The sequence below is a fragment of the Garra rufa genome, chromosome 22, assembly GCF_049309525.1.
Source record: "Garra rufa chromosome 22, GarRuf1.0, whole genome shotgun sequence".
NCBI classification, from domain to species: Eukaryota; Metazoa; Chordata; class Actinopteri; order Cypriniformes; family Cyprinidae; genus Garra; species Garra rufa.
Genome location: NC_133382.1, coordinates 17,322,591 through 17,335,417, shown reverse-complemented (window position 1 = coordinate 17,335,417; position 12,827 = coordinate 17,322,591). Strand labels below are relative to the sequence as shown.

General features: G+C 38.5%; 1 protein-coding gene across 1 annotated transcript; it reads right to left on the bottom strand.

Moving 5' to 3' along the window:
- Positions 1-8: 8 nt before the first annotated feature.
- Positions 9-12,410, bottom strand: dlgap5 (discs, large (Drosophila) homolog-associated protein 5). Its single transcript, XM_073828622.1, has 20 exons — positions 12,298-12,410; positions 11,425-11,645; positions 11,166-11,347; positions 11,021-11,077; positions 9,217-9,250; positions 9,025-9,105; positions 8,712-8,786; positions 8,521-8,598; positions 8,324-8,352; positions 8,065-8,243; positions 7,744-7,983; positions 6,246-6,334; positions 5,905-6,065; positions 5,717-5,815; positions 5,384-5,624; positions 1,421-2,105; positions 1,284-1,332; positions 824-998; positions 680-717; positions 9-354 (listed from the first exon to the last, which is right to left on the bottom strand). The coding sequence occupies exons 2-20, from the start codon at positions 11,642-11,644 to the stop codon at positions 250-252; spliced, it is 2,817 nt and encodes a 938-aa protein (XP_073684723.1). The 5' UTR covers position 11,645; positions 12,298-12,410; the 3' UTR covers positions 9-249.
- Positions 12,411-12,827: the final 417 nt, after the last annotated feature.

Sequence of the window (12,827 nt, the reverse complement as noted above, 5' to 3'; positions counted from 1 at the left end):
TCAAAGTATATTGTGTTTTCTTATGATTTAATTGGCTTTAACAACTTTTTGACATATTAAAAGCTTAAAAAGATATATTTTCTGAGGCCAAAACTGCATAGAAATACTGCTGTAATAATGCTCATTATGAGGTACAAAAAGTAACAAAGTATCAAAGGAGTCTATTCAACAACAAACCAAATAAATCAAAGCGTCTAATTCAACTACAATCCAAAATAATCTACATCCAAACAGTGAGTGGATGTGCTTTTATTTGTACATGGGTGGTGTGAATGAGATCAGGTCACGTTCACACACTGACTGTCTCACTCTCTCCTTCTGTTCTGGGGTGAACAGCAACATATTGTTCGACATCTGAAACGGAGAACAATAAGTTTAGAGAGTGAAAATACAAAAAAAAAAAAAAAATTGTGAAATTTAATAAGTTGTGGTTGAAAGAGCTCCCACAGTCATAGAAAACCTGGAAACACCTGATAATCAAAAATAAAATGTTTCTAGGCCTGGACAAAAAGCTTAAGGGAATTAGAATCTCATTTCTAATTAAATCATTTCAATAAATAAAATGAATACTACTAAAAATCAGATCAAAATGGCTGTGTTTGTGACTGGAAAACTGTGGGGAACCCTGTTGAAAGACAAAGAGAGAATGACAGTTCATAAAGGAAAGATTTAACTCCACCTGATTGATCTGGGGTGAGAACACCATTCCGGGAAGAGCTGAGACAGGAGTGCAAGAAAAAGAAATGTAAGTGCCCACGTGCCCCCAAAAAACCACATGTGAACATTAAAAGCATTGTGATGTGATGTCAGGGACATAAACTACCTGTAGGTGTTGCCAAGACATCAAGCGGGCGCTCTTCTGCCTGAATCACGGGACTCTCCATCTCAGCATCCACCACCCCAAGAGAGAACCTCTCGGTTGCAGGACTCTGTACAGGAGACATGCTGTAGCTCACTGTTGGCTGCAGGTAACGCTCAAAGTCCAAATCAGTAGCACCCTGGGGAAAAAACAAAACATTAAACCATAAACTAAAAGTAATAAGATCTGTTGACTCGATTCACTTTACAAAAGAAAAGGATTTCGGGATGCACTATAAAGGTTAAACCTGCAAGTGTCTTGCAGAGGAACATTGTTTCTGAATTAAAGAGCAACAAACTCTAACAAATCAATCATTTTAAATCATGCAATTGAATTTAGGCACCACAACATTATAACGTACACTGCTAATATCAACTGATAACCCATTTGGTACCAAATATTATGCATATAGTTAGATAATTACCTCAGCATCTTGAATTCCAGTCATTTCAACATCTGTACTGGTTGGAGATCTGTATGGACAGTGAAAAGAATACATAAGATTATGAACCACTAAACATGACAATTCATGCTGCAACTAACATACAAAGCGTAGTGTACCTATTAATGGCCGGAATGGTGACCTCATTACAGAGAGCTGTAGAAAGATCTTTAGTTGGTGTGGAGGGCACCAGGGTAAGAGAAGCAGGTGCACAGACCGTTTCTGCTTCCACTGGTTCTGAAGAAGTGTGAGATGAGTCCTGGGATAGACTATCCAGACCAGCATCTGCTTTAGGCTGGACATGCAATCTTTCTTCAGAGACTTCACAGGAGATGTTCTCTTGTGGTTCCTCATGGGAAGGAGGACTGAGCATAAACTCTGGAATGCGTTCCTCATGCTGAGGTTCTGAGGAATCAACAGGGAGCTCAGACTGGCTGGGTGAGTCATGTGATTGGGCTACTGGACTGTTTTCTGGTTGGGTGTTTTGGGTACAGGTGGAGCTTAAATCAAAATTTAATTGGCGGTTGGAGCAGGGCTCGGTGTCTGGCGAAACTTGTGTGGTTTGGTTGTGGTCAGGACTGATCTGAGGAGCTCTGGGTGTCTGCGGCAGGGACTCTGCAGAACGTAGAGGAGTGGAAACAGCCAATACATCAGGCTGATGGGTTCGAGGTGGTGTGGCAGACACACAAGGTAGAGGGGAGGCGTGAGATACTGCAGGAGATCTGCACTGTTTGCCTGGAGTGCTGAATTTGGAAACACAGGATGAAGAAACTGCACTGGTTCGACATGATCTTCTAACAGCACCTGAAAACAAGAAAATTATCTGTATTTAAACAAAGGCAACATTGAAAAAAGGATACTGAATGGGGTTTAAAATTCACTACACTTGTAATTCGGTTCCATTGGTCCAGACCAAAAAAAGAGATACATTTGGTCCGCTTGGCGTTTACACTGGCATTTTTGGAAAGGAAAGGACGTGACTTGTGGCCAAGTATGGTGACTCATACTTGGAATCTGTGCTCTGCATTTAACCCATGGGTTATTAATTCCCCTCACCGACAATCCCTGCCAGATCTGAGACTCAAACCCGCAACCTTCGGGTTACAAGTCCGTCTCTTGTAACCATTAGGCCATGGCTAGTAACGTTTTTTTTTTTTTTTACAAAACATCAGTAAAATTACAGTACCAGTATTTGTGGCTGCCTTATGTGTCACGGTTTGGTCAGATATCCTGATGCACGGCAATATTGGAGAGATTTAAACAACGGCATAGAGTGCTTGGTTAATGTACTATTAAATATGTTGTTCTGCTAATTTATGTTGTCTAAATGGGGGGGGGGGGGGGACATGTGGAAGCTGTTAAATCATATAGAGAAGGACACTGTAAGCAGGAAAGGGTGCAATAATTTGATGAACTAAAGTTAATAGGTGGTAAAGATATGTACAAGTAGTATTAATGAAAATATTAGCCTAATATTTCACCTACCTGACCGGAAGTTATAAGAACAAACACAAATGTTGTCAAGATTCTTGCCCTGGAAACCCTGGTTCAGTTTGGCCAACTAAAAACAACCTTTTGCTCCTCAGACAGTTTGTTGCACTCTACTTTTTAATTTGTTATAACTCTTGGCATTCTACAGTACTCAAAGTTTTTCTCAATCTGACCGATTAGTACAGCCCAAAACATGACAAAAACTTACCATTTTCTAGGGCTGTAATCAACCAAAGAAAATCTTGGTCGACTGAAGTCCTGAAACTTTCGACTAAAAATGACGTTGTGGAGAAAAAAAAAAAAGCGTACGTTACATTAATTAGATACGCACTGTGCTCCGTACTTGGTAGCCTTGTTGTCTGCCTAAATCAATTATAAATAAACTAGGGGTGGGCATAGATTAATTTTTTTAATCTAGATTAAATCTTGGAATTAATCTAGATTAATCTAGATTAAAATGGCTAATTTGAATTATGCTGAAGGCATTCAGAATATGTGTGCTACCCAAATAATGACTAAACATGTTACACCGTACTTTTATTTTGACAGGTTGCCGTGAAGTTTCTGTGTATACAGTATGACATGATGCGAGTGTTCTCAAATGAAACGGTATAAATGACACTCACAGCAGTTTTGGAGATTGAGTTTATCTGTTCATGTGAGATGCAAATGCCAAAAATTACCGGGAGCGTCACGTTTCAGTATGCGTGTAGTAAAAGCGCGTCTCCACCATTCATAGTATGAATTTCATACATACAGCTAGGCAAACGGAACATACCGGATTCATATTAAAACGGTCTTTTTGCATTTCAGTTTTCACAGACACTAGTCCATATCGCGATTTGAATTAAGTGACAGACCATATTTGATTTATGAATCCAAAAAACGACGAATTTACGTGGCATTTCGCGCTATAATAGATTCGGTTTTTATGAATGAAGGACGACGTGATCCCGCCTGTGTTTTGGCGGAGGAGACATAAACGCGCGACCATATTCTATAGTCTTTGGTATATATCCGCGTTAAACTATCAAGGTGAAAGTCATCATAGCTTGCATAGTTTAGACCCAGCTCCCAACCCAATTTTGAGAATAGATTAACGGCGATATTTTTTTTATCGCCCGATAAAAGTCTCACGTTAACGCAGCACGTTAACGCCGATAACGGCCCACCACTAAAATAAACAAAAAACTAATAGGCTATTTGCAGTATATTAAATCGTTTTTGACCTAATTATTTTGCACTGAAATGAGTCTGACAAACAAGTCTGTCGTCTCTGACAGCGGTGCATCACGTGCACCTGCACAATATCGTAGCCTGTGATTTCTGAAAACAGTACTGTGTTGTCAACTAGTGATGTCACAAGAACTTTTGAGGAATGTGCAACATAATTTAGAAAATTATTTTTGTCATATGTTATAAGTATAACTGTCAGACACTATCATTTCAGCCGCTCTGCGCAGCTCGCACAGAGCGAGGCTGAACATAAGAGCTCAGCTTCGCGGCTCAGACACGAATAGACTTAAAGCTGGCACTGTATATCCAGGTTCCAAAACTTTTAACAAGTTCTTAAAACCTTGGCGCTCCACAATAGCAATGGGCCTCATATCCTGAGCAATAAAGTTAACAATTCGTGCCGTGACATTATTTTTCAGTTTGTATGATAAAGGAGGCTTAAAATCCAGCGTGGTCTGGGTTTGTCTGGGGGATTCTACCGTCATTACGGATGTGTGCGCCTGCAGTTATAAAACGATTATTACACTAAAATATTGAAATATGCCAATTCTGATATGTTCATGTAGCCTACTCAAAAACAGACAGGGCAACCTAACGCAGACAAGTTAGCTTACCGCTTTCAGATGATACGTCATGTTTGTCGTCGAGCTGTGGAAGGTAAACTGTTGCTTGCAACCTTTGCATTCAACCTTTTTCCCGTTATTAATTTTAACAAAATGCTGCCACACTGTCGATTTTTGTTGTTGTTGACATGTTAGAATAGGACTGATGTATTTTGATATGTGTTCCAAACCGCTAAAGCCTACTTATCTGTCTCTCTTCTCCAGTGGGTTGGGCTAATCCAAAAAAAGTGAAAACAATGGGGGTGTTCTGAAAACAGACCGTTACCTGTGAAACAGGGGTGCTCTGAAAACACCCCCAATAGCAATTAGTGCTTTCCACCTGATGAAATGAGCGCGGCCAAACTGATGAAATGAGCGCGGCAAAAAAAAATCGACCAATCAGAATTTGTCGAACCAGACCGTATCGACCAATTAATCGACTGGGACGTTACAGCCCTACCATTTCCAGCAGCAATAATCAGCAAAATATGCGAGTTTCGTTCGGTTCAGCGGAATAGTTTACATTCAGTGCCACCAATATGGCCGATTGATGATGTGTCGTGAAAACACCATTTCTTTGCTTTTAAATATTTGATTATAGCGCTTTTATTTTAAGTTTTTAATTAAACCACAGCAGTTGTAAAAGTTGAATTAAACCTGCTCTGAGACATCGGATGTACAGCTGGTCACATGTACAAGTGAAACTTGTTAAATCGGTTATCGGATCTCATATCCCATGCGTTTTGATCTTACCTGATGGCTTGACTGGACTTTCCACCTGGAAGAAGCCTCCATTAAACACAACGGTCTGTGCAGCCAATGTGACAACAGGGACTGCAGGGACAGAGCTTGAATCATCCTGGATGTTGTCTGAAGTCTCAGTGGCTTTCTGTTCAGCCTGCTTTGCTCTCATGGCGGCCTTTACAGCAGCCAGCCGACTCTTAGCTGCAGCACTGGCACCTGTTCCGGCCTTCCCTCCAACAACAGGAGGCTTCTGTAGAATAAAAGAATCAGATATGAGAATTACATAAATCAACCCTTTAAAATGCAACATGACTAAAGGATGGTGCTGATAGTGTTGTTTACTTTGGCCACTCTTTTTCTGGCGACAGGCTTGACTTCCTCTTTCCACTCTCTTGCTTCTGCCTCTTTCAAAGCATTAAATTTCTTGTTAACATCTTCCACCTATTAAAAATAGATCAAAGTAAATTAAGACAAAATTAAACAAGGCTTGGAAATAAATTGAACATTTTTGAAAGTTAATATCATCCAACCTGAAAGTACACCATCTCCCAGAAACCCTGCAAGTCAGTACAGGTTGTTATTTTCTCTCCACGGCCCAAGTCGCAGTCATCCACCAACCCACTGAACTGGCAGAAGCGCTCTTTCATCAACAGTCTGGCCTGGCCCACAGCTGTACGCATCCGGTCTTGCACTGCAGGAAGAGGGAGAAAATATATTTACAGCACATAACTGTATAATTATCCAAAATATGATGATTAGCTATGATAGTGTCATTTTCACTTTCAGTGTTGGCAGCCTTTCTGGAAAACCTAGTTAGAATACTATGTTAAGAAAGGTTCAAATTAAATACTGGTCAAAAATAAAGACTTACTCTCCTCCGGGATGGAAGTATCATCAAATCGTGACTCCCACAGCACAGAGAGTTCAGTCAAACGTTCAGTCTCACTGGCCATCACTGCCCTATTGAAACAAAAAATACAATGAAACACACTAATGTTCAAAAGATTGAAAGGTTTTTTGAAAGAAAGAAATTAACACTTTATTCAGCAAGCATGCATTACACCAATCAAATGACAGTAAATACATGTTACAGAAGTTTTTTCAAATACAGTTGCAGTGTTTCCCACACATAGACGAACATAGCGGTGCGCCACAGATTAAATTCCTACCGCCACAGATTCAACACCGACCAAAAATATAAAAATAAATAAATAATAATGATAGAGATTCAAAAATTAAAAAACCCACGCGATCATTTGTAAATGAACAACGATTCCTCATGTCTTTTAAACCTTTGAAAAGACTTACCGGAACATTCAAATCTATATTTGGACTGCCGCTGACAGATAGCGGTCATCATGTTTATGTAAAAAAAAAAAAAAAAAAAAAAAAAAGCTTTTTGGCAAAACAGCTTCACAAACAGTCTTTTCAAATACAAAGTCGTTAATATTATCACAGCAATATTCTGCTTAAAGGTCATAGTTTGGATATAAACACTGATGTGAGCAAAACTAAATTAACCTTGTTAGGAAGCCCTGCAAAATAAGGTGCCCTAACAAAAGTTTTAGACTGTGCAGCAAGTAGGCTGTCGTATATGGTGCTAAATTAACGTAATAAAGTTCTGTGTAACCAATTATTAACATTTTTTTAATTATTATTAACCTTTAGGAACCTTTAGGTGATCCAATCGTATCCCCTATCCAATCGTTCTTTTCATCTGCTCTTGATTCTTAATACTATGTTTTTACCTGATTCTCCACATGTTTTTTTGTTTAGTGATAGTTGTTCATGAGTCCCTTGTTTGTCCTGAACAGTTAAACTGGCAGCTGTTCTTCAGAAAAATCCTTCAGGTCCCACAAATTCTTTGGTTTTCCAGCATTTTTGTGTATTTAAACCCTTTCCAACAATGATTATGTTTTTGAGAGCCATCATTTCACATTGAGGACAACTGAGGGACTAATATGCAACTAATACAGAAGTTTCAAGCGCTCACTGATGCTCCAGAAGGTAAAAGAACAAATTAAGAGCCAGGGGTGAAAATTTGTGAACAATGGCATTGTGTACATTGTTCTTATTTTGCCAAAATATCATTTTTTCACAATTAGTACTGCCCTTCAGAGGCTACAGAAGATAGTTACATGTTTCCCATATACAAAGAAAGTTAAATTTACCCTGAACATTTAAATTCAAAAAGTTTTCACCCACAGCTTTTAATGCATGTTTTTCCTTCTGGAGCACCAGTGAGTGTTTGAATCTTCTGTAATAGTTGAATATTAGTCCCTCTTATTTTGGTGCATTATTAAAGCATAACTAATAAACGTACTACAACATAATAACAAGCCTGTTAGCCTAGTAGAGATCTGTCTCACCTGAAATAGGCAACATCATGCTGAGGCTCCAAGGGGCCCATGGGAGGCGATGGTGCTGTAGAGGTGGACGGCTGAGGTGAGGATGGAGCAGGAGGGGGAGAGGACACTGAAGGAGGGTTGGCAGGATGATCTGGTGGAGGAGTTGACAGAGGTGGTGGAGGGGAGGAAAGGGAAGGAGGAGAGAGAACAGGTTTTGGGGGAGAGGGGAAGGTGGGCTCCATGTTGGCATCAGAAAGAAAGCTATGAAAAAAAAAACACATTTCAGATCACCTTAAATTATAGAATTATTAAGTAGGTGGTTAGAATAAATTCAGTAGATACCTTGGTGAGAGGAAGGCATTGGCTGAACCTGGAGAGAGGGGTGCGGGCTCAAAGGACCTTAGACCATCAGGAGGCTGGAACACGAATCCCTGAGGGGCAAATGAGGGGGCAGCAGATGCTTTGGGTTCCTCTTTCTCAGGTCTCTGAGAATCAGCTGCAGTGTCCTTTTTCTCAGCAGGCTAAAAATACCCAAGCATAAATTTTAATTGGGAATTTTCAGAAAATTTTAATGCCAAAAAGACATGACAGATCGCCTTACCTTGTTTTCAATAACTGGCTTTGTGTTCCCTGAGAAAGACAGTAAGATCCACTGATTAATGATGCATTTTAAATATCCAATAATGCTAGAATGATGCAACATTACTGCTTTCTGAGCAACACTATGGCAATAGAAAACAATATACATTTACAATATGCAAATATATGCAAGAAGGAAAAAAAAACTATGCTTATTACCTTGTACGGCTTTCCCTCTGCCTGAAGAGGGCGCTACAGGACATTTAACAGTCGATCTTGTTTTTGCAGCCCTTGAATCTAAATCAGAGAATTTTGCTTTCATGCATGTAACACAAGTACAGCACAATAAAAGTAATAAAGGCAAAGCTTTTGGAAAAGCTCACGGTTTAAAATGTTACAATAAAACTCACCAGTAACTGGTTTAACCACAGCTGCTGGTGTTTTAGCAGCTGATCGTGTGGTTGGAGCTCTTACAGGTGGTTCGACTGTAAAATAAAAAACAATTATACTTTGCATGGGGCTCAAATTCATGGGGTCCTATATTTTCCTACATTTCTGTATAAATACAGCCTGGGAGAGCATAAGACTTTTCAGAAACATAATTTTTAAATCCTACAAACCTCAAATATTTGAATGGTAGTGAGCAAAAAAAAATGTTTACCTCAAACTTCACCATCCAACTGCATCTCTTATATATTCCTAAAATGAAGTAAGTAGATTTACCTGTAGCTGCTCTGGTTTTGGTGGTAGTCACAGATTTTGAAGTAGTCTTGGCTGGAGCTCTGGTGGTCAACACATTTTCAACTGTACGAACACAAAGAGTGTTTAACACAACATGAAGGCACCAGTTTGTTGATGTGTATGAATTGCACTTGGTAATATGAAAACCTGACAAGTTAAACAAGCAGAACAAACCTTTCTTTGGAGCAGCATGTCTGTCTACCGATGGCTGTAATATAACAACAGAGGTACAATAAGCAACAAAGCTTACATGATTTAAAATGGGAAAAAAAAAAAATACAAAAAAAAAGGGCACATTTTTAGTCATTATGTACAGATTTATTTCCATGAAGGCAAAACTGATTTATTTCCATGAAGGCAAAACTGACAAAAATTACTGTTCAAAAGTTTGGGGTTGGTAATATTTTTTTTTAAAACGTTTTTGAAATTATTCCAATTTTCTTAAAAAGGAAACAATGCATTTAGAACCAGGGGTGAAAACGTTTGAATTTGAAGATCAGGGTAAATTTAACATTTTTGTTTTTTGGGACACATGCAAGCAGGGCCTAAAACTAACTATTTGCCACACCTGCCAACGGCCGGTGACATGAGAAAATTCACCAGCCCAAATTTTTTTTACCAGCCACAAAACTCTTTTTTGCAAAAACTGGTAGTTACTTTGATTATATGCATTTATGGTGTAATCAGGGCCTAAAACTAACTTTTTGCCACACCTGCCAATGGCCGGTGACGTGAGAAAATTCACCAGCCCAATTTTTTTTTTTACCAGCCATGAAACCATTTTTGCAAAAACTAGCAGTTACTTTAATTATATGCATTTAAGGTGTAATTACTATATTTTCAAGGCAGTCCAGGTTCATATTTAATATTTTTTAAAGTAATAGTTTAGTAATATTTTTAATTCAGCATAGCAAAAGTGCCCTGCATACTATGCATTCCATACTATCGATGATAGTAGTAATTTTCAATACTATTTAGGGCAGATAGAGTGGATAGCATGCACATTGGGACGCAGGGATAGACTCGGTGTGGAAACGATCGCTGTACTGATGACGCACCGTTCCTGGAGCGCAATGCCGAACCGCAACCGTGGCAATTGTCCAGTGTTAATTTTAGGCCTTGCATGTAAGTATCTTCTGTAGCTTCTGAAGGGCAGTACTAAATGAAAAACATATTTAGACAAAATAAGATCAAAAGTTCTGTTCAAAAGTTTACACCCCTGGCTCTTAATGCATTGTTTTTCCTTCTGAAGCATCAGTGAGCGTTTGAACCTTCTGTAATAGCTGCATACAAGTCCCCCAGTTGTCCTCAGTGTGAAAAGATGGATCTCAAAATAAGTCATTGTTGAATAGGGTTCAAATACACAAAGCTGTAAAACTAAAGAATTACTGGAATCTGAAGGATTTTTCTGAAGAACAGCAGGCAGTTTACTTGTTCAGGACAAACAAGGGACTCATGAACAACAGTATTAAAAAAAAAAAAAACAGCTGTGGATCATTGAGGTAACAACAGAGTATTAAGAATCAAGCCTATGTAAACGTTTGAACAGGGTCATTTTTATAAACTTATTTTCTCTTGAGCACTATATGTAAACGTCTTTTATGTGACATCTTATACAGGTCAGTACTAAATACAAAATGCATGTTATTTTTTTATGATACCTCTTATTTTGGTCAAATAATTAACATTTTGCAGATTCTGCAAGATGTATGTAAACTTTTATGTATATCTCATACTGACCCCAAACATTTTGAAAGCTAATGTACATAAAAAATAATCTTATTATGTAGGACATTGTTTAAGCATCCTGACCAGCCCAACACAGGGCTTTTTAGTTCAAGCAATACTGTAAATTTGGACCCTGTCTACCTGTTTGTTGACCAGTGTCACATGTGGGTATGTTTGGGGAAACTTCTTTGAAAACAGATTATTTCTGTCATTTAATTGGTAATTAGACACTTCGGCCTTTAGATGATACCTTTTGATTCTGCAACATTGAGCGGGTCACTCGTGTGGACTGGTTAGCTTCTGTGACCTGTCATGATGGGGAATGAGATGGAAAATTAGACACTCTTTATTAAAATCTAAGATTGATTCATCTAACCACACTTCCCATCGCTCACCTTGCCTCTGCTTTGTCCAGATGTGTTTGAAGGCAGATACCCGAGTGGCTGTGGCTTATACAGGCTGACCTTAAACACACCTTTCTTCTCTTTCTCCCGCTTTTCCTTTTCCTTCTGCAACATCTTGTTTTCTTTGTAACGAGCGAGCATCTTCTTTCTCTCCTCAGCAGCAGAATTTACATCTGTTTAATACAATTACAACTAGATAAAAATAAGGCCATGTCAAAACAAACAAACAAAAAAAAACTATGATATTGACCATTAGCTGTCTTTGTTTTTGGTGCATTGTATTGGGGGGCCATGAGACTGGATGCATCCATTGAGAGCTCGATCTCCGGCAGCTGGTCCAGGTGTCTGCGCAGGTTCTGGATCTTCTCTCGGGTCTCTTTCTGAGATTGAGACCGGCGTCTGGACATCTTCAGCCGGATCATAGAGACACTGCTGTCCCGTTTATACAGGTGAGCGAAGCGAGAATCCATCCTACAAGAGTTTTCACAACAAGAACATAATTTAAAACAGTTTACAGTGTTTAAATAGGCTTAGGTCTGTTTTAATGTAATAAAACAATATACTTCTGCTTAGTTAGGACAGCTTATCTATAAACAGCCTTATCAAACATAAAGCTTATTTTTTGCTGGTAAAAACATAATGTTGCGATAACTTTTTGTGAACTTTTTTTTGATAAACTTTTAAATTTATTTGATGTTGACTTTATGTAAATCTTATTCTCTGAGCAGTCACAGAATGTGTTTTTTTTTGTTAAAAACAAACAAACAAACAAATAAATAAATACAACCAGAAATTAAAGCAGAAGAGATGTTTCTATGAAATAAACAGTTCTTGATTTCTCATATGTCTGCCTTTAGAGTTGGCATTGTGTTGATATCACTTGTAAAAATGTAACGTTAATTCCTGACTGAATACTTTATAAACTTATGTGTGCGACTTGTATGACATATAAAACTCAAAATTTATCTTGCCTGATTCAACATAGCAAAACATGATCACATTATGCTAACTAAACCAAACCAGACGTGTTACGTCTTTTGCAGTTGTACACAATGACATTTTGTAGGAAGTTGAGGCCACGTTTGACACCGTTTGTTATCCAACAGATCGAAATGTTTCTTACCTTTATATTAAGGTGGGTTACGGGAGTGAAAAATTTTATATCCACACACAAAATGATTAATATTTATATTCCCTAAACAAACGTTTACCTGCCTAACGCGAACAGCATGCAAGATGGCGGGCAGGTTTTGAAAAGTGAATCCTGCTCTTCTGATTGGCTGCTCTGCTATTCAGGAACCTCCGTTGATTGGTTGAATTCAGATGACGTCAATGCACCGCCCACTTGTGACGCTGCTGTGTGCTATACATATTGATGCTATTACATAATTCATCAGCTGTCTGGGACATTTCAAATTAAGATAGTTCTATTTTTGGCACAATTACAAACAACTAATCCGTTACATTCCAAAATTACATAAATAAATGACATATGCTACACGCTGCTCTGTCTGAAATTTTAAATGATAGTGTTCAGAAAGGTAACGTTAAGCCTCTTGCTGAGGATAAAAGTCAAGGTGGATCACCCTGACCAGATGTCCAGCGGATATAATCAACGGTTTGTATGATGCAATTAACATAATATTCTCCCTA

Coding starts and splice junctions, on each gene's coding strand:
- dlgap5 (XM_073828622.1), bottom strand. CDS start 11,644: ATGGATTCTCGCTTCGCTCACCTGTATAAACGGGACAGCAGTGTCTCT. Junction 11,348..11,424: donor AAAAACAAAGACAGCTAATG/GTCAATATCATA, acceptor TGTATTAAACAG/ATGTAAATTCTGCTGCTGAG. Junction 8,599..8,711: donor TGTGGTTAAACCAGTTACTG/GTGAGTTTTATT, acceptor TCTCTGATTTAG/ATTCAAGGGCTGCAAAAACA.